The 19,535-nt window shown below is 47.2% G+C and overlaps 1 protein-coding gene across 1 annotated transcript in view; it reads right to left on the bottom strand.

Annotated features, from left to right (window-relative positions):
- Positions 1 to 19,535, bottom strand: part of KCNN2 (potassium channel, calcium activated intermediate/small conductance subfamily N alpha, member 2) — a 121,386-nt gene that overhangs the window by 72,385 nt on the left and 29,466 nt on the right. Inside the window, exon 5 of the mRNA XM_012727739.1 lies at positions 11,814 to 12,232. Coding sequence (XP_012583193.1) covers positions 11,814 to 12,232 — 419 coding nt within the window. The remainder of the gene's footprint in view (positions 1 to 11,813; positions 12,233 to 19,535) is intronic.

Below are 19,535 nucleotides of genomic sequence, written 5' to 3'. Positions count from 1 at the left end.
AAAAAAAAAAAAAACACCACACAACTGTTCACTGTTCTTAGCTCATGAGCTGTTCAGAGTCAAATGGGGGTGTGCCTGCTTTGGCCCTGGGGTTACCAGCCTTACTGGCTCAGCACATTGGAAAGGCATCATTTTGATTTCATCAACTCTTGCATAATTTATAGGGAAGTTATCAACCCCCATGAGGCAGGTGTATGACAGGAGAAGGTTCAATGAAAGACTTGGTGGTAAAAGAATATGCCAGCATCATTGAGAGTTCAAACTAGTTACTTTAAGCCGGTCAAACCGTCAAACTGGTCAAAAGTCTACAGAGTGAGTGATTAAATCACTTATTTGACTAAGTTAGTGTGAAGCTACTGGTTTAATTTTCTATTATTATAAATCCAAGTCATACCATTCACCAGCCTATTGTCAATGTCCATGGTGAGTCTTTAGGGGAAAATGACCTTTGTTAGCTCTGTCCATGTCCAAATGACCAATAAGAAGCATAACGTAATACAAAGGCAAAATCACACAACACATCCAGTAAAAAGCAAAACTGGATAAAGGGCCAGGAGAAACACTCACTGTCTGGTAGTCACCTTTCCAACCGGCTACATGATCCCCTCAGGCATCAGCTCCCCTGCAGACAGGGCTGTTCCCCTGCAGACAGGGGTCAAGCCTGGTGGTTTCCAACTCAGCCCCGTCTTCCCCAAGGCTGTGGCAGGGCTCTCAGAGCTGTGCAGGCGGGCGGGCAGCTGATGGGTGCACACTCCCAGCAGGAGCAACGCCGGGTGCCTGCTCTCCGTGGGGCTATCAGGGCACCAGCAATACTGAAGCCCACCGGGGACTGGGCTGAGTGGCAGAGGGGTGACAGCAGGGACCTGAGAACCGGAACTCTCATGAAAGTGGTTCCAGGGCACCTGTGACCTCTTGCTGCAGGCCTCTCTGCACGGTGGAAGCCCTGTCACCTACGCCAGCAGGAAGGTCTCCTGCTGCCTCCTCTGGCACCATGTGACTGGCGAGTGGTCATCGGAGCCCAGGATAAAAGACCAGGCAGCTCTGTGGGAAGTCTGGGCGCTGGCCAGAGCTAACCCACTCTTCCTGGCTGGCCTCGGACAGGGGTCTGGGGGCCGCTGGCCACGCCTGTCTCATTCCTGCGAGGCTTCTGCCGACTGGCCTAGCACCTAGAGAAGGCTTCGAGTCCCAAGACCAGTGTGTCTGCAGTTTTCAAAAAAATTAGCCAAGGGCTATTTTTGCTGTTGCTTCCGAGAAATTTATATCAACAGAGGGGTCCTCTTTAACCTCTGTTACTTGCTAATAGTGAAATTCTAATTACCTGCAAGTGAACCCCATTCTTGATGATAATAAAGATGAAACCTTTGTTCCACATGGTATTCGTTATCAGGACGTTGGGGATTACTTTACTACATGAAGTCACATGCATGTGACCCAGACAGGAAAGGGCTGTGGCTTCAGTGGGGACCTCGATGCTACTAAATATGGCTTTTATTTTTATGGAGTTTCATTCAGGTCTGGTGTTCACGCACAGGATATCAAATCCCACAGGAAACCTAAGATTATCTCTGAACTGGAGACTGGAGGGAGAACTCACAGAGCCAACTCAGGATCACATACAAGTTTTGAGCTTATCATGCCAGTAACCTCTACTCTAATCGCCTTCCTGGCTTTTCTTCCCATGACACCAAATCACCAAATTTCCTACCATGGTTCTCATTTCTTTTACCATCTAACTGCTGAGCACCTCATGCCTACCCACCCCCAAGTCCTAGCCCACCAAGAGACATGCCAATGATTTTGATGGAACTGAAAGAACAGAGATCCTTGGGGTACATGGGAGGTGGTGGTGAATGAAAAGAATAAAAGCTATTGACATGCAACATCAATAATGGAGGGCGTTTGACCAAGAGTATTGGCTCTACTTTCACAACGATACCTACACACTTCTTGAAACTCATTTAAATAAAACTGAAACATGTTATTCGATGGCAAGAAACACAGGTTCAGGCTCTTGAACACCCTGAAGGCAGGAAGTCTAGACACTTCCAGACACGGATTGCCAGACATTCTAGGGACAGACTATCGCTAAGCAGATGTTGACCACTGGCCACAGCTGGTCTCTTGATACATGATGCCTCATTTGGGGGTGTGTGCCCAAGGACAGAAACATAAAGGGCCCCCAATATAAAGGGGGAAACTCAGGATGGTTCTCCATAGATGCTATCTTAGGCCTGGTTGAGTTCCAAAACAGAGTCATTATTACTAATATACTCAACATATGAGATACTGCAACTGCTTTCTTAAACTAAAAAAGTCACCAGTTTAACTTCTTCACCATGATGACTTGACAAATCATAATTTCGGCCCATCCAACTGGACCCAGGCAGTGGAATTCATCTTTATAGTCTATCAGGTTCAAGTTACCTCAGTGGTTCTAAAAACGACAATGCCAAATCTTTTTAAAAAAATCTTAAGATTTTTTGGTAGAACATCAAATACAATAAAGTACCATGATCTATCTTGTGTGAGAGGAACCCTGAATGGAGAGACAGTTAGCAGGGGCTCAAATGTCTGCTCCTGAGCCACCGTGGAGGACAGAGCCTGCGGCTTGTCCTGAGCTCTGTAATCCACACCCGACACGAAGCTGTGAGGCCTAGTTCTGGTGATCACCTGTGGGGCAGGCCTGAAAGAGCACCTTTCTGCCAGAGGTGGGAATGCCGGGTGCTAGGAACCCCGCAAGGTCGCACAGAAGGAGGGGGGGCTTGGTTCTGAGCTACCTCCTGCTACATCCCTAAAATGGGGCCAGACATGTTACAAATGTTTGCTCTGAGTCATAGAGGAAGTTTAGTGCCTTAGATGGAGGAAAACAAGAAAATCCAGAATTTTAATTACTTCCATTGGAAGTGAGCCAAAGGCACCGTCACCCTTCATGAAAATATATGAGCACCCCCTGAATCAGTCTCCTCACTTACGTGGCCTTCAAAGCAGTGCAAGAACTGAAAAGGTTTTTTAAGGTTTGAAACCACAATCTCACCCCTTCCTTCCTCTCATTACTAGAAAAGCAAGACTCAGAGTAGGAAAAGGATGGCAAGGAGAAGCACATCCAGCAAAATGCCCTCCTTGGAAGCAGAAAAGTTAGCAAGAAAGTCACAGGACTCACAAGAGGACGCGGCTTTTTACTGGGTGGCTTTGGATGGAAGGCCACGCTGACGAAGGGAAACACAGCGATCCAACAGGCTCAAAAAAGACAAGAGTGAAAATATTTGCAACTCACAGATCTGCGGCCGTAGAAAGATCTGGCAATCAGGATTTACAAAGAGCTCTGAAAATTCAAATAGGAAAGATGGTATTTTAAAATGGACAATATAAACAGTTATTTTGTCCAAGAAGATAGTCAAGAAGCTCACAGGAAAAGGTGTTGCCCATAAAATACTATGTACACTGACTAGACAGAGTAAAACATACAGTCATGTCTGTAAGCTATGTTAAATAGATAATCTAGAGAGAACCTAATAGATGACTGATAATGTGACACATCCGTCCGTGCATTTATATGTCTCTCAGAAGGCTGGGAGATAGATGCGCCCAGGTGCGTGCACACAGACCCCTACCTGTCAAAGATGGGATAAGAATACAACCTCCTCCTTAAAACACTAAAAACGGATCTCCGGTATAATCCAGCCTCTCCACACACAGGAACCTACTCGGGAACACAAGAACATTAATTAGAAAGGAAACCTGCACTGCTTCCAACAGGTTCAATATGCAAACAACCTAAATGCCCCAACCGGGGGAGAGAGACGTGCTCTCTCCACAGTGTCACATTCCTCAGCTATCACAGCAGACGATCCAACAGGGATGCAGCTGCCAGGGGTGACGTTAAGCTAAATAAGTCAGAAGGAAAAAGATTAATATTGGATGGTTTCATGTGCAGGTGGGCTACAGAGGAGCGAACAAAAAGTCAAGATAAAAAGACAAAACTCACAAGGGGACCATAGGCAAGGAAGGGGAACGAGAGGGGTCAGGACAGGGGAGGGAAGAGCACAGGCTCTGTGGTGCTATCGTGGTGGAGAAACTACGGGAACTACATCCGAGGGGAGAAATCAAACGCTGTCCAAAACTTGAGTGATGCAAGAAAAACAAATTTAAGAAAAAGGAAAAAACTCCGAAAGAGAGAGTGGCGCTGGTGGCGTGTGCACGGGCGAGCGAGCTGTTGGTGTTCACCTGCAGAAGCAGGACTGTTTCATACAGAGGCATTTGTGTCCGAGTTCCAAAAAGCCCAAAGCTGAAAAGCTAACGGTGCAGTGAACATCCTGGGAACCGCGCCCTTCGCCGGTGAAAGGGACTCACAAGGATGACGCAGCCACAGCAGTGAACGCGAAGATCTTTAAGGGAGGGAAAAGCCAGGCGCTCGCGGCTGTTACCGGATTCCACTTGGACAAAAGGCTGAGCAAAGCAAGTCTATCAAGACAGACGGCACGTTAGAAGTCCCCAGGGAGTTAGCGCACATGGGGACCACGGGTCTTTTCGGGGTTACAGGGCTCGTTCAAACACAGTGGTAACTGCACAGCTGTGAACACTTACGAAAACCACTGAATTGTGCGTGTAAAATAACTATGTAAATTATACACCAATAAAGTGGTTCAAAAAGGAAATCCTACAAGGACAAGTCTCCTGTTGTTAAGACTGGAGCCAGAAACGATAGTGAAACTCTGTGTGAAGTTGTTCGGGTCCTTCACTTGATCACCGGACATTTATTGAATAATGACCATGTGCTTGGACTGGCAGCGACTTCAGCACGATCCTAGTTTTAAATCCCAGACGACTGGGCCTTTTCCAATGGCCCTAGGAACCTGGCAGTGATCAGCCTATTTATTCACCTGTGGGCTTTTGAATCAGGGACAGGACGGGGCTGTTGCTGACAGAGTGGCAGAGTTCAAGGACTCGCAGCCCCTCGCACAGCCTCATCCATGGCTAAGAGCTGTGCCACCGAGGGGTGGCAGGGCAGACACGGCTCATCCAGTCCTCAGGGTGCCGGGCGGGCAGCCGTCCTGCCAACGGGACACACTCCCTACTCCCACGCCAGCTCCAGGGCTCAGCTCCCTAGCTGCAGTCGCAGGGCGCGAAGCCAGCTGAAGCACATGCGCACGGGTCATATCTCTTAACATACCTGGAAGGGGTTGGCCCAAATGCAGCAAATCTTCTAAATCTGTCCATTTTATTGCATGAAAAAAGCATTTTGCCTGGAATGTCTCTTTTAATGCTGTTCTGCAGATAGCTAATAGCAAAAATAAAGGATATGAACATCCTAAAGAAAGAGAAGGAGGACTATGCTGCAGGCGAGCAGCACACACCTGAGTTTTCTCCAACCAAAGCCCGTCTATATCTAATGAGCATATGAACTTTCTTCACCACAGGCATTATGTGTCAAGACAGCTACACACAGACTCGATGATGCTCCTTCTTCCTGTCCAGCATGGCGGCTCTAAAGCTGACCTCGAGGCACCATCGTGCCTGCCCCAGCCTGAGGCCACGGGTTCGCTGCACAGGGTGTTCAAAGACCCCTGTGCCACAAAACCTCACCAGCGTGCTGGCTTCAGGGTGAGGCGGCTGTAAGAAACTGACTGCTGGGTCACTGAGGTTGGATGTCTGCACAGTGCATCTTCTTCTTGTCTGCTTGAATGTCATCATTGCTCATACTTTTCAAGTTGTACCTCTCAGATCAGGATGTCAAAGCACCTTGCCAACAAATATTAAGCCTCGTTGATGTCTCAGGAGACAGGTTAAAAAAAAAAAAAACTAAAAAAACCTATCACTGTAGGGATGGAGAGAAAACTGGGGTGGAGAGAGAGTATTGGCTTTTCTTTAAGACTTCAATGACCAATTATTTGGCAAACATTACACTGCATCAATGCTCGGCAAGTCACAGATGCGTGAATCCTCTCGAACTGCCGATGTTTATAACTTGAAAGGGCCCATTTTAAAGTTGTGACTCACTTAGGAGCCTGAAAATGCTATATCCGGAGGTATGAATCAGACCCTGGGAGTGTGAGTTTACCAAGTATTACATCGCCGTCAACCACAAACTACAAATCCATTGATGAAATGCTCGGCGTTTACTTAGCAACAGCTGAGACTTGAAGTGGTAAGAAATAATCTAATTACCCAAATACTCTAATAAATCAGAGGACTGCCATGCATATTTCATGACCACTTGTTCAACCACTCAAGAAACTTGATCACAGTAGCATGTTTCAAATTTTAGTACATCAACTGGAAAAAAAAAAAAAATCATCCCTGATGGTCAAGGCTGAAAAGGAGGCTGTCTCGGACCAGCTCTCCTGAAAATGTGAAGGAAGATCATAAATGGCAGATGACGACAACAAGCCCGTGCATTCCAAAGCGCTGCTCTTCTCTTCACATTCTCCTACATCTGGCCCTCCATGAATAATTAAATATTGCAGGAACAAATGAGACTTTCAGATTCTATCCGTCTCCTCCTCCTGGCAAACACAACCTAAACCTTTTGAAATGAGAAACTTGAAAACGAGGATGCAAAAACCCAAGCATTCTCCAATGCTTAGCACCTGTTGAAACTTAAATGTTCAGTTTCAATTAGAACCCTGCTCTGAGAGCCGTCACAGACTAGTACCTAGATACAGAAAGGTAAATACCAGTTGTGGGGTCAGAGAAGCCTCTCATGTTTGTGGGCCTGGTCCAGCTGCCAGGGGAGGCAGGGTGGAGATGCCTCAAAAGAAAATGAAAATGAATCTGCCACAGGACGCAGCAAGGCCACCGCTAGGTCTATCCCAAGGACACAAAAACACTAATTTGAAAGGCAGCCAGCACCCCTATGTTCACTGCTGCACTATTTACACCAGCTAAGGTATGTAAGACACTAAACGCCCCAAAACAGGTGAATGGATCGCGAAGGTATGGCGTGTGTACACACACACACACACACACACACACACACGCTAGAATACTATTCAGCAATCAAAAAAGATAAATCGCAGGCCATTTGGGGCAACTTAGATGAACATGAAAGGGGTTATGACAAGCCAATTACGTCAAAAGGAGAAAGATAAACGCCAGATGGTGTTCCTCAAATGTGGAATAGACACACCAAGCAGTCATAAAAGGCAAACCTTAACACCAACCGACCACAGAGCAGAGGCAGAGGAAGGGGAGAGGACCAGGAGAGGGAGGGGAAGCTCAGGGGGCTGTGGGGAAGGGCTACGGGTGCGTGGGGATGTATTTCAGTAAATCCGCCTGTTCTGTGCCCTACTCTGTCTCACCCCCAGCACCTCTGGCCTGTACCCCAGTTCTTGTAGGCATGAATAAATAAAATCTTTTTTAAAAAGGGCCTGAGACTTCTGATTAACAAAGAGGAGAATTTCCATCAGGGTGAATGAATCTCCCTTTAGTAGGCAGAGACCATCCCAATCCAAACCCCACCCAAGCATTGCTTTACGTGTTGAGGAACATCACAGAAGAGGCGGGGGACGGCAACAAGACCCCCACAGAAACGAGAGATGCAGCTGATGTCATGCTCAAAGCCCCCAACTTTGTGAAAAAGAAGGTCTTTTGACATTTCTGTCACATAGTCACCATCTCAACATCACGTGCGGCAACATAGGAAATTAAGTGAAAACAAAATAGGGAAACGCTTTTATTTTTCTCTTTTACACGTTGTGCCAATGTAAAATGATACCTCTGGAAGAGGAAAGCTCGTGGATCCATTCGGTGTGCAAAAGAAACAACAGGACAATGAGCAGAGCGAGCCGGCGTGAGCCGCGTGAGCAGGAGTAAGTAAGGGCAGGCCCAGCCCAGACTGGCCTTCCTCCCGGCCTCGCCAGCAGGATCTGCTCCGTCACCTAAGAGGTGGTTTCACGCTCACTCGTGATACGAAGTGGACAGTTTTCACTCTCAGTGCTTGTGACAGGCTAATATGCCCCAGACCACGTCCTCAGGGCTGCTAAGGTCTGGCCCAGCCAGCCTCAGGCTCTGTGTTTACTGGCAATAGGTTAGAACAGCAAAGAGGAACCACTTTTTGAAAATGAAATGCATGGAGGTGCAGCTTCGAGGCTACCTTCGGGCCCCCTGGGGAAGCGGCAGCTGGTGCAGGCCCAACCTCCACCTGCACAGCCCACAGGGCTGCTTCACACCCACGCCTAGGTTGCTGCGCACCTTTGCAGAGCAATCTTCATAAACTAAACAGGTGACTCCACTAAGGTTTTCCATATTTATTCTTCAAGCGTTACAGGGGCATCTGCTCCGGAAAATATCAGAAGCCTCTAAATACCAGGATTGCTAGGAAACAAAGCCCCGCCAAACGGAGCCTACCTTTTTTTGAGAAGAAATGTTTGATTCCTCATGGGCCAAGTGTGTGGAGAAGACTGACCAAAGGTTCAGCAGCGCGGTGCTGGAAACTGGTCCCCAAGAATGTCTGGTGGGTTCCACCAGCGCGCTGCTCTCAGCTTGCCCACCGAGCCCCCTTACTACAAACAAACAGCATAAAACCCACAAAGACAACAAGCACCAGCGACAGGTAGTGGAGAAAGAAGGAAGCAAGGAGAAGGCTAATGGGCCGCCTCCTCGCCGGCCTTGAGAAAGGCTGGCAGTGGTAGCAAGCCCTACAGCAGACGCGCTGGTCCTGAGAAGCGGCCCTCGGGCTCCCGCCAGAGTCTGCACGTCAGACCTCTGTGCCTGGAGCCAATGGCAGAGGCGGACTTTGGAGACAGGGTCAAATGCTGCAGAAGAGAAATTTAGCCTCCTCTGTTTCTTCTCCTCCCTGTGGGCCAGGAGAGACCTAGAACTAGACTAGGTGGGCTAGACTAGCCCTGTGGGCTAGACTTCCTAGCGGAAGTACGGAAGCTTAGCGTCTGCAGAGGCCAGACGTCGAGTATGGGCAGCACGCACTGTAGTGAGCAGGCCGGCTGCGGTGCAACGAGGAAAATAAATTAATATTTGCACAGTACCTTTGAATTCTCAGAACTCACCTAGGTTTCTACCATCTTGGCAGGACAGTAGAAAAGCCTCCCGGGGCCCTCCTCTTGGGTGGTGCAGCGGGTTAAAGCGCAGCACTAGAAGCTGTCTGCAGCTACTGCAGCAAGAGTTCGATCCCCGGCCACGGGGCTGACCCACATGGTGCAGCAGACCTCTCCCGTCTCACCCGCTGCTCCCCTCAGCAGCATATTTCAGTAGATCTGCCTGTTCTGCTCCCCACTCTGTCTCTGGTGAAGGCTCTCACCCCCTGGACTACTGACCTGTACCCCAAAATGGGGGAAGAGGGGAAGTAGGGAGAAAAAAGACCTTCCAGGGGGCAGTGGAGTGTTCGGAGAAATCAGAAAATATGTAAAGATACTGAAGAAGGAGTCCCAGGCTCCCCCACAACCCAATCACCATTCAGGAAACCCCACACTGGGAAAATTCTAGATAGGGAGAACAAGCTTCTGATCAGCTAAGTAAGGGCAGACAGTCAGGGCTACATAGATACTTAAGGACAGCTTTTTAAATAGAAGCCAAAACAAATGAAAAAACAATCTTTGGGAAACCAAAAATAGGAAAGATCAAATCGTTCACAAGTTAACATCTCCAGAGAAATAAGCATACCGCTATAAAATAGAAATGTGGTACTCTATATTTTAATGTGGGCATTCAATGATCAAAAAGGAGACACCGAAAGCTAACACAAGCTAAAAGAAATAATCTCAACAGAAAGTTTAAAGGATAAAAATGAGGTTCTCATCCACACATCGGGCAAAATCAGAAATGGTACAGAAAAAAAAAAACGAGAAAATTAAATACTATAGGAGGGCCTATAGCCAAAAAAAGAAAAAAAAAAAACGAGAAAATTAAATACTATAGGAGGGCCTATAGCCACACAACCACCACAAAGAAACTATTACATGATTCAAGAAATTCCCCAAGAACTGAAGAACATTAATTCCAAGACAGAACAGGCCCTCTCAACCTCTGCACACTCAATTAAAAAGGATGCATGCCTCCTGTGCCCGCAACTGTACAACACTGCTCCTACGTGTCCAGAAAAAAAGGATTGAAAGATGGAAAGCATCAAACTGCTAGCCCTGATATCTGAGGGGAAAAATGGTTTCCAACCTAGAGTTTTAGCTCCAGCCTGGTATTCAATTCATCAGAAAATAATAAAGGCTGCCGCTCCCATAAGGACACATAAAGTAACTCTCTTGCCCACTATCTTTCATTATGGCCATTTGAAGATGGATTCTGACAAAATGAAGGAAGAAATGAATAAACAAGGTGAAACAGGTCTCAAGAAAAAGGGTAGATGCAAATAGAGCACAGGAAATCCCCAACATGATGTAGAGGCAGGTTAGACTGTCCCAAGAATTATTCCTTGAAGGTGAAATCTAACAGTCGCTCAATATATGGTGATCATACAGAAAAAGGAGTTTACGTACTGTGTAAAAACTTAGGGATGATTGCATGATAACTATATGAAAAAAAATCAAACCAACTGGAAAGTGAGAAAACTGAGCAAACAGAATGAGGCAATTTTTAATTCCAAAGGGGGGCGGGGGAGGCAAAATGATTCTCGTGTGTACTGTGCTATTCAACTACAACATAGCCCTAATAATTTAAGCGTGGAATACAGACATACAGACGGTTGGCTTTTCTGTAACTTATTGGGAGAACAGAAATGACCTGGGGAGGGTTAGACAGAGGAGAGGGTTATGTGTGAGTCCAGTGAAAGGGAATTAAAACCCCAACTTGGATCAATACACAGTGAAAAGTCTAGGTTTGATAATGTACACAATTTCATCTAGAATCATGGAAACTACCAAGCAGTGGCTAAGAAAATTACGGTGGCAGTTTCTGACGTAGAAATGGAGGAAGGACGGTACAGAAGTGCTATTTTTTTTTTTTGCAACAATTCCCATGCAGATATATTTTTTTCATTACATACTATACACATATTACTTTGATTTTCAAAACCTAAATTAGAAATAACTACTACCACGCCCAATAGTTTAACACTCCACAATTCTAGAAACCTCTAGGTCATTCCTGCCTGTCTAGTACTAATTCCAGCTTGAATTTTGTTCACTAAAGTCACATGGTAGAATTCTTCCTGCTTACATAATATACTATTTTTGCTGGCTTGTTAAATGGGGAGGTCAACATGACTGACGTTATAACTGAGAATATCAGGCTTACTGAACAGCTCTGAATTCTGAGGTCTTGCTCCTGACCACCAGTGCATTAGACAATGAAGGAACATACAGCATCCCTTCTCACTAATAACTGAGAAATCAGTAAGTGTGTATATAGGTAACTTCCTTATCAGATAATCATGTGAAACAGCTATCAACAGACATTGCCATCTCCACACCACTCAGATGTCCCCTCAAGTTCAAACCTCCTGCTTTACCACATTTCCATCCGATTTCCGTCTCCATGACAATCAACTCTGATAACCAATGAGGCACCAAATGGACTCAGCATTTCCACGAAACTAACGTTTCAACACACGTCTCTGACATGATTTGGAGGTCTCCAGATTTCAACAGAGATGCCAAAGGCAGCCTCTACTGAAAAATTGACCCGATTAGCGAAGTCAATAGTTGTGTGAAGAGACTGCTGTCTGGCAAAGCCTCACAAGCGTGTCACCCTCATTCAAAAAGCGTCATCACTCTTATTCTTCCCCGGGAAGAATCAAACTTTACGAGAGAGTGACTCACTCTGGGCATCGAGTCCCAAAGGTGTTCTTTCTCCCACCCTCAAGAAAACCATCTGGTAAATAATGTTTTCAGGAAAAGAAAGCAACTTACCTTTCACAAGCTCGCACAGTCCACGCAGCGATTATCCACAAGGAGATACTGAACACCAAGAGCACAGTACCTGGGCAGATAGTCATTAGGGTCTTCATAACAAAACGCGTATTGAAGTTTATCTTATTAAGTGCTCCGATGCTTCTAGATGAGGCATCTGTGAAAAGTTTGCTATGTAAAAGCATGACTCTGGCGATGAGATAGAGTCTTAAGAACATTGGTATCGATAAAATAATGTCCACATCAGCGGTGGTGGTGGATGGGGCATAGGAGAAGGCAAGTCGGGCTGTCCACGTGAACGTGTACTTCCCAGGTATGGGGTGAATAGCACACACCAGTATTTCCAAGCAGATGAAAAAAATACGCTCATAAGTCATGGCTATTCTCCAGTCATCTGCTCCATTGTCCACCATGAACAACTGAAAAAGGAAAGGAGAAAAGCAACTTCAGTATGCCGGGAAGGGTCTGGAAGGGTGAGTGCAGGTTTTTGAAACACACGACAGATGGCGCTGAGCAGTCACGGCCAGCTATCCAGGTACACTGTTTCTGGGGTGTGGTTTTAGGCTTTTGAGAAAATGGTAGTGACACACACAGGGAAGCCTTCATTTTAGAGACGTTAAAGCGGAAAACTGGCTATATGGGCGCTCAACTTACAGGTAGGAGCATTTGGAAATAAGAGCCCATGCCAGGCGGTTGGGCTTCCCCCCAGCCCCAGGATGAAATCCGAATGGAGTTGGTTGATAAGTGGTTCTTGTCTTTCAGGGGCTGGATCTAAATCCGTAGCACTGGTAACTATGTTCTCTGGGCATCAATTTAGGGTGTCCTGCGATGAGACCGACCCCACACATAGTGCCCACACACACGAGTGTCCTTACTGGAAGTCAGGTTCATGGCTTCAGCGAGAAAATCACAACAGAACACACACAGATGTGCAGAAACCTATCCCTCAGCTTCCTCACGTCTACATGATCTCTTTTCTTCTAGCCCCCTTCAGCCTTCTCCTGGATTATTAATTTGTTTTCAGCCTTTAACAAAAACTCTGTTTGAGGTATTGTTGTCATTTCCTCATACCACAATGGAAAACAGAATTTTAAAAAGTTAGGACAGGAGAGAAATGAGAGAGGCTGAGGGGAGGGGAGGGGAGGGGAAGTCAGCATTTCCTCTTTTCCTTGACATTCGGGGAACCCAGCCCACCAGACCCTCAGGAACACCCACAAACATATGGGAATTAGGTTGGCATCATTTTTGACTGCGGTGTGACTGGCATTTAGAGCCCAGGAGCCAGGGGTGCCAACCACATGGAATTTCTGGAGTCTCATGTACCAGAAAGACCTGTCTGCCCAGAATGCCAGGAGTATTCCCCCCTCTGAGAAAGGTGAGATAGTCTTTGCCTTTGGCAAGTAGCCAACTTAAATAGAAAGCATGAGATGAAAAGAACACAAGGGTACCCGTGCGGTTAAGTGGGTGGCTAAGCAGGCAGGCAGGCCAGGTCTCTGAGAGGGGGGTGCTCACTCCGCTGCTGCTCTGGAGCCCCAAGGCATCTTTCCCCACTGCTGAAACGGTTACCAGTTCCCACTCCACTTCACAGTTCTTCAGGTCAGAGCTCCTTCCCGCGCTGTCATTCAAAGCACCCACTATCGTCGGTCTTACTTTTGAGGCCGGAACTTCCACTTCTCTTACCTCAAGGAATTGGGGGCTCAGGGGACTTCTCGAAAACATATCAAAGTGCAGACAACAGATGAAGCTAGTGGAAGATAAGGGCTCTGCCTCTGCCTTTAACACAACTTTCTATGTGGAGACCTTAACGTGCCTGACACATACCAATGATAATACAAATTCTAATTTTCCAGGTTCCAGTGAAGACACATCATCAGTAAGCCAGGCCAAGTTGGCCTTAGAAATATTCTTGCTTGGTCTCGCCACTCCCAGGACGACATTGAGATAAAGGAGCTCAAAGTCATCTAGAAGACTCTATGTATTTACTGAGTACTGCCTATTTCTAAAGGAGTACGCCCCCCCCCCCCAATTGCTTCAGACATCTGTATCCAATTTGTCTCTTTCGATCTAGGTACTTTGAGAGGACACGACTACTTCCCTGATGTGGTCACTGCTCAGTTTGGGAACTGCTATCAAGGCCTAAGAAAAGGGGTATCGTCACAGAAGAAAGGGGTATTGTCACATAAGGAGTACTGTTATTTAGACCGACATCCCCACTTCTACCAAAAATGGAACTACCCAGTTCGATGGTCTACTGTCTTCAACAGTGAGCGCCTTGGCTAAACACCAAGTCGAAAACATATCAGAGTGCAGACAACACTTCTTCTTCTCTCTACAGCATTTGTCTAAAGCTGTGTTATCCCTAAATCCAGGTCTCCTGCACCTAGACCCATATTTTCTGTGTCCTCCCACTCAGCAGAGCATCAAGCCAGTTTAAGTCTCTACATTTCACTAAAAACAAAATAACACAGATTGAGGACCCGGCTGGCTCTGCCTGCCCAAGGTTGTATTCATGTTCTCATGTCGCTTTCACACCCCAACACCCCTATGTGGCTCTTGTCTCCCTCACCCACCAACACTACACTTGTCAAAGTCATCAAAGATAGTTGAGTGATGAAATCCACTCCTGCCACTTTAGCTTTTATCGCACTGGATCCACCTGCCATTCATCACTCCTTCCTTCCTAAAAAAATTCTCCTCCATAGCTTTCTGGGACACCTTGCACTTTTCACCTGCTGCTCCTCCAAGGTATCCAGCTCATTTCTCTCCTAAAGCCCCTGCTCTACTATGGGCCAGCTCGAGTCTTCCACACTCTGTTCTGTCCTGGGTGATGAGTCCCCACTGCCCATCTGCACGGATAGATGCCTTCTGCCAGAAGCTCTCCTGCTCCTCTAATGCCTTCCCACAAGAAGCTCATCAGAGAAAATGCCACTACTCCATGAGGAGAACTTCAAAGCCCCGGTTCCACAACCAGTGTGTCCATCTGGTCTACCTCTTTGCCTCCTGCCCCCTTGCAGGTCCCTCTAATCATGTTCCTTTATCTTTGCACACTGTGTCCAAACTCCCCAGCCTCTGTTTAGAACACTGTCCATGTCACAGTCAAATCAGCAGACTCCCTCCTCTACCCTACAGTGATCCCTGCCTGTGCCTCTTTCTGGTGCTGTCACAGAGGATGAGGCTTTCTCTGTAAGAAGGTCACCTCTACTTCTCGGCGAGGCTCCTTTGGGGACAGGGACTATGTCCACCTAGTAGAAAACAACCAATCCTTCTTAAATCAACGGTCCTGTTATTATCCATATTCACTGCCCAGAATCGCGGAGTAGGTCCCAGTGTTAGTTAACACGCATCTGACAGAGAGGGAACTAATGCGCCACTCAAGAGAAATCAACGGATGACATTTTTGAAATGTGGTGCAAACAGACCACCATAGGCTAAGTCACTGCAGCAGCAGGATTTTGCAAAACCACAGGAAACCCAGAGAATATCCTCCTTCAGTGATTCCCCGGAAAAAAAGCATCTACTACGGAGGTGCTTTTTATTATCAACAACTGAAATGATTTCAAAACTGGTTTTATTGTACCACAGGACACATTTAGAGAGACATGGTATGTCTTCGGCTTCCCGGGGTTCCCACCCTTCACTGTTGCTCACTGTTTATGGACCCTCCAGACTCCTGGGCCACAAACTGAGCTGGGCACCTGCCATGCACGTGGGGTGTGGAGGTAGAGGGAATGGGGTGCACGCAAGTCAGCAGTAGAGGGAGGCGGCCTCACGCCAGGAAACGAAGAGGGTCAAGAAAGCACACTTAAAGCAACTGAATAAAATAATCATGCCTGTGGGCGCTTCAAAGGAGGAAACAAAGAGGAGATCAAACAACAATATACTGGAGGTGACAGCAGGTGTGGTCATCAGGAAAGACCTCTGAAGGAACCCCATTTCAGGCGCGACCTGGGTAAAGAGCAGAGCAGGCATGTCAACAGCCAGAAGGAGAAGGGCCTCCCTGGCTAACAGCCTAGATGCTGAGGAAATCAAAGTGGCAGAAACTTAATGGCCAGGGGCAGAGTGAAAGGGGATGACGTGAAGAGACACACAGTGACGAAACATGTCAGATCCTGTCGGCCATGGCACCAAGGCTGGATTTCATCCCAGGTGTCAAGAGAAACCCAGGCAGGGTAGGGCAGAGACACGACGGGACCTGATTTGCAGCGGAAAGGGCTCGTCCTTTCTGCTCTGGGGAATCCAGAGCAGAGAGAGGCAAGAATGGAGTGAGGAACCCAGGTAGGCAGCACAATCGCATCTGATTGGTTATTGTTAGTATTCCCATGACCTGGACCAGAGAAGTGGGGGTTGCCATGGAAATGGAGATAGTGGGTGCACTAAAGATACAGTCTGGAGATCTTGCTAGAACTTGCTGATGGGCTGCAGGTGGGAGGAATGAGGGAGCGAAGAGTCATAGATGGCTGGGTTTCCACTTTGAACAGCACGGTGCAAGGCAGCGCCATTTCCGGAGTTCACTGGGCAGGTGCTGGGGTGGGGGAGGAGACGAGTTCTGTTTTGGCCACCGTCATCTGAGGATAGATGCCAAGTGGGAAGCTTTAACATGCAAGTCACTCATAGGAGAAATCTGGACCGCTGAGATAAATTTGGAAGGCATCGGTAGTTAGGGAGTTCTATGAGCTCAGAGGAAACATTAGAGAAAATGAAGAGGGAAGGACAGAACTCAAGGCCAAGTCCTGAGCAGCCCTAGGTGTGGAGGGCAGAGAGAAGGTCAAGCTGGCAGGAAGTAAGAGAGCAAGAAGCTGGCGGCCTGGGGAGCCCAGTGTACTTCGCACACGGTGAAAGGTGTTTCTCAGGCGTAGGGACAAGCGAATGCTGCCTATATCCTCTGGAGAAAACGGAAACACTTGAAATATCACAGTAATTCAGCTACTGATGCCTTGCCAAGTATTAAAATCTAACGGTGCAACGTATTCCCATTACCTTCCCCATATGAAGGATGTCATCTACAGGGTTGGATGGAAGCTCGCTGGCGGGGGAGTTAGAGGGATCAGAACGAGAGCTATTAACGCCAGCATGCATTACTTACACACTGACAAAATCGAGATCTTAGGGCAAAATTAAAACAGTCTAACCTCCTCTCACTCCAGAACAGGGGGTCATGGTCTTGACCGGAGGTGGAAGCCAGGTGCAGGTTCAACGAGAACTCTTGCCTGGTTACCTACACAGCCACAAGGCCGAGCTCTGCTGGGGTTTGTTCAGATGCCCCTGTCCAGGCCGAGCAGGCACTGACAGTCACCCCACAGGAAGCCCTGGGGTCGGGGGGTGGGGTGAGGAGCACTCCTAGGAGTTAGGGGCTGGTGGCAGGAGTCTCTCGTGCCTTTTCTGGGTGAGGAGGAGGGCGGTTTGGAATGGCAGCTCACATATCCAGGGCAAAGTTGAGCACAAAACTGCTGACTCGCATCCCAAACAAAAATGATGACTTCTCCACTCATCTGCTGATGGGCACTTGGGCTGTTTCCAGCCGTTGGCTACTGTAAATACTGCTGCAGTGACACGAGGGTGTCCAGATCCCTGGGTGTCAGCGGTTTGGCAGCTGGTTTTGTAAGGGGTCTCGGCACACAACAGACTACTACTCAGCTGCAGAAAACCAAAGCAAGCAAAGCAAACCTCCACAAAGATGCAGTGCTGCCCTCTGGCAGCAGGCACGGGCCCAGGGCTGTCTGAGTGAGAGTGGAAAGACAAGCCCCCTGTGATTTCATGCACATGTGGCTTCTAAGAAACCAAGCAGAAGAAAGAACTCAATGAAAACCAACTTTTAGACAAGAGCAAGTAAATGAAGGGGTGGGGAAGGGTGGTGGGTCATTGGACTGAAAAAGGTCAATGAGAGCTGACGGCTAGAAGCCCAGGCGACTGGACAGCGGACACATGCTGATGTATGATGACGCATACCGGAGACATGCAATACTGCAATGCAATGTCACTTCAATTGAAATGCTAAAACATATACAAGCGACAGTGGCACGGAACACATATAAAAGTGATAGAGCTTTGGTCATGTATTTAAGAAGGTAAATATTCACATTAACAGCCAGGAAAAGCTTAGAAAGGAAGAATAATGAGAGAGCTATTAAAACAGATGATGATGAAACAAAAATTAAAGTAAGGGCGCTGGCACCTCAGTTAACTTCGAGGCCAGTAAAGAGAGAACACAAAGTCCAAAACAGATGCAATACAGTAGGGATTTCAAAGGATCCCAGAGGCAGACTCTTAAATCAGTAGGGAAAATGTGCCTTACTGAACAATGACTTGCGGGTCGGAGAATAGACATCTGCAGAAAAATCAAGTAGAATCAACACCTCCTACCAAACATAGCAAGAAAAACCCCAAGTAGATGAGTGATTTAGATTTGACAGAGGAAGTGCTAACATAGTAAGAGAAGTCTTGTAGGGTGCACTTGCAGACTTATACAAAAAAGGTCTTTTACCCCACAACAGAACCAGCAGAGCCTAAACACAACGCTGCATTTCCCACCCACAGTCAACTGTCTTCCTGAGCCTGAACAAAACTGCGGGAAAGAGGTAAAAGACAAACACGAAGCCCCGGTCATAGCTCATCCCGTGTGGCCAAGGACTTGCATCCCCACGGGTAACGTTCCTTACGCAGTCTCCAGAGAGACTCGGAGCCCAACCGCACATGAAACAAACACAGGACACAAACAGCAGGTTCCACAAAGGGAAATTAAACGGTGGTGGCTGCCGTAGCTCTGTCCTGAAAAACCAGAGGAGGAAAATGAGACCCCCTCTTTTTGACCTGGCGTACTGAAAAAGAGCTAAATCTGCATTTACTTTGGCCTCTTGCTCTTTTGTGTGACGTTATTTCTGTTGCTGGACACTGGTTTAGGACCTAGATAAAATTCGAGGTACAGGTTTACTCCTCGCACCTGCCAAGCCCCCCGATCCAAACAGCCCTCTGTACTACTGACAGTGCCGGTAAGGGGACTCTCCTCCAGTGCAGGTGGAGGTGCAAACCCAGCAGCACCCCCAGGGAGGCCGACTTAGCGCACACACTGCTCAACATGCAATTCCACACCCTTAGATGAAGCTGTCATGTCACTGTTCTTACCCACGCGGCACTGAACATAACATACCTAGTTAGCAAAGGTTCGTAGATTAGTGATTGATTGTAGATTAGTGAAAGATGAGAAATAATTTGTACCTCCATGAACAAGGCAATGGGGTTAACTTAGAGATACCTGCAAAATGGAATAGTGTGACACTCAAAAGTGAGAAAGATGGTGACATGCTACTTCAGTGTAAGTGGTGAAGGAAATAACAGACAAAAGAAAAAGCAGACTTCACATTACCGCATGCGTGGTTCTGTTGGGGGCTGGGAGGTATATTTGTGTTTGTATGTGCACAAAATGTCTCTGAAAGAGAATTGTGCATATAAAGCAAGCCATGCTTAAGGAGCAGAAATGGGAGTTTGTAAGCATATAATTTCAAGACTCTTTAAAAATTGGAACCATGTGAAAAAGAAGTTCATTGATAATAAAAGGGAAGTGATTGCTTAAAAAAAAAAAGGGTTGAATGAGATGAGCAGATATTGGACATTCAAGATATAGCCTAAAAAATAGGCTGGGGGCCCTCCCTGGTGGCGCAGCGGGTTAAAGCACAGCACTGAGAAGCTAAAGTCACTTCTGCATGAGTTCGATCCCCGCCTGCCCCA

The sequence above is a fragment of the Condylura cristata genome, unplaced genomic scaffold (genome assembly GCF_000260355.1).
Source record: "Condylura cristata isolate star-nosed mole 26May11 unplaced genomic scaffold, ConCri1.0 scaffold00021, whole genome shotgun sequence".
In the NCBI taxonomy this organism is placed as follows: Eukaryota; Metazoa; Chordata; class Mammalia; order Eulipotyphla; family Talpidae; genus Condylura; species Condylura cristata.
The sequence above is the reverse complement of the archived record's forward strand: the minus strand, read 5'-3'. Positions and strand labels throughout refer to the sequence as shown.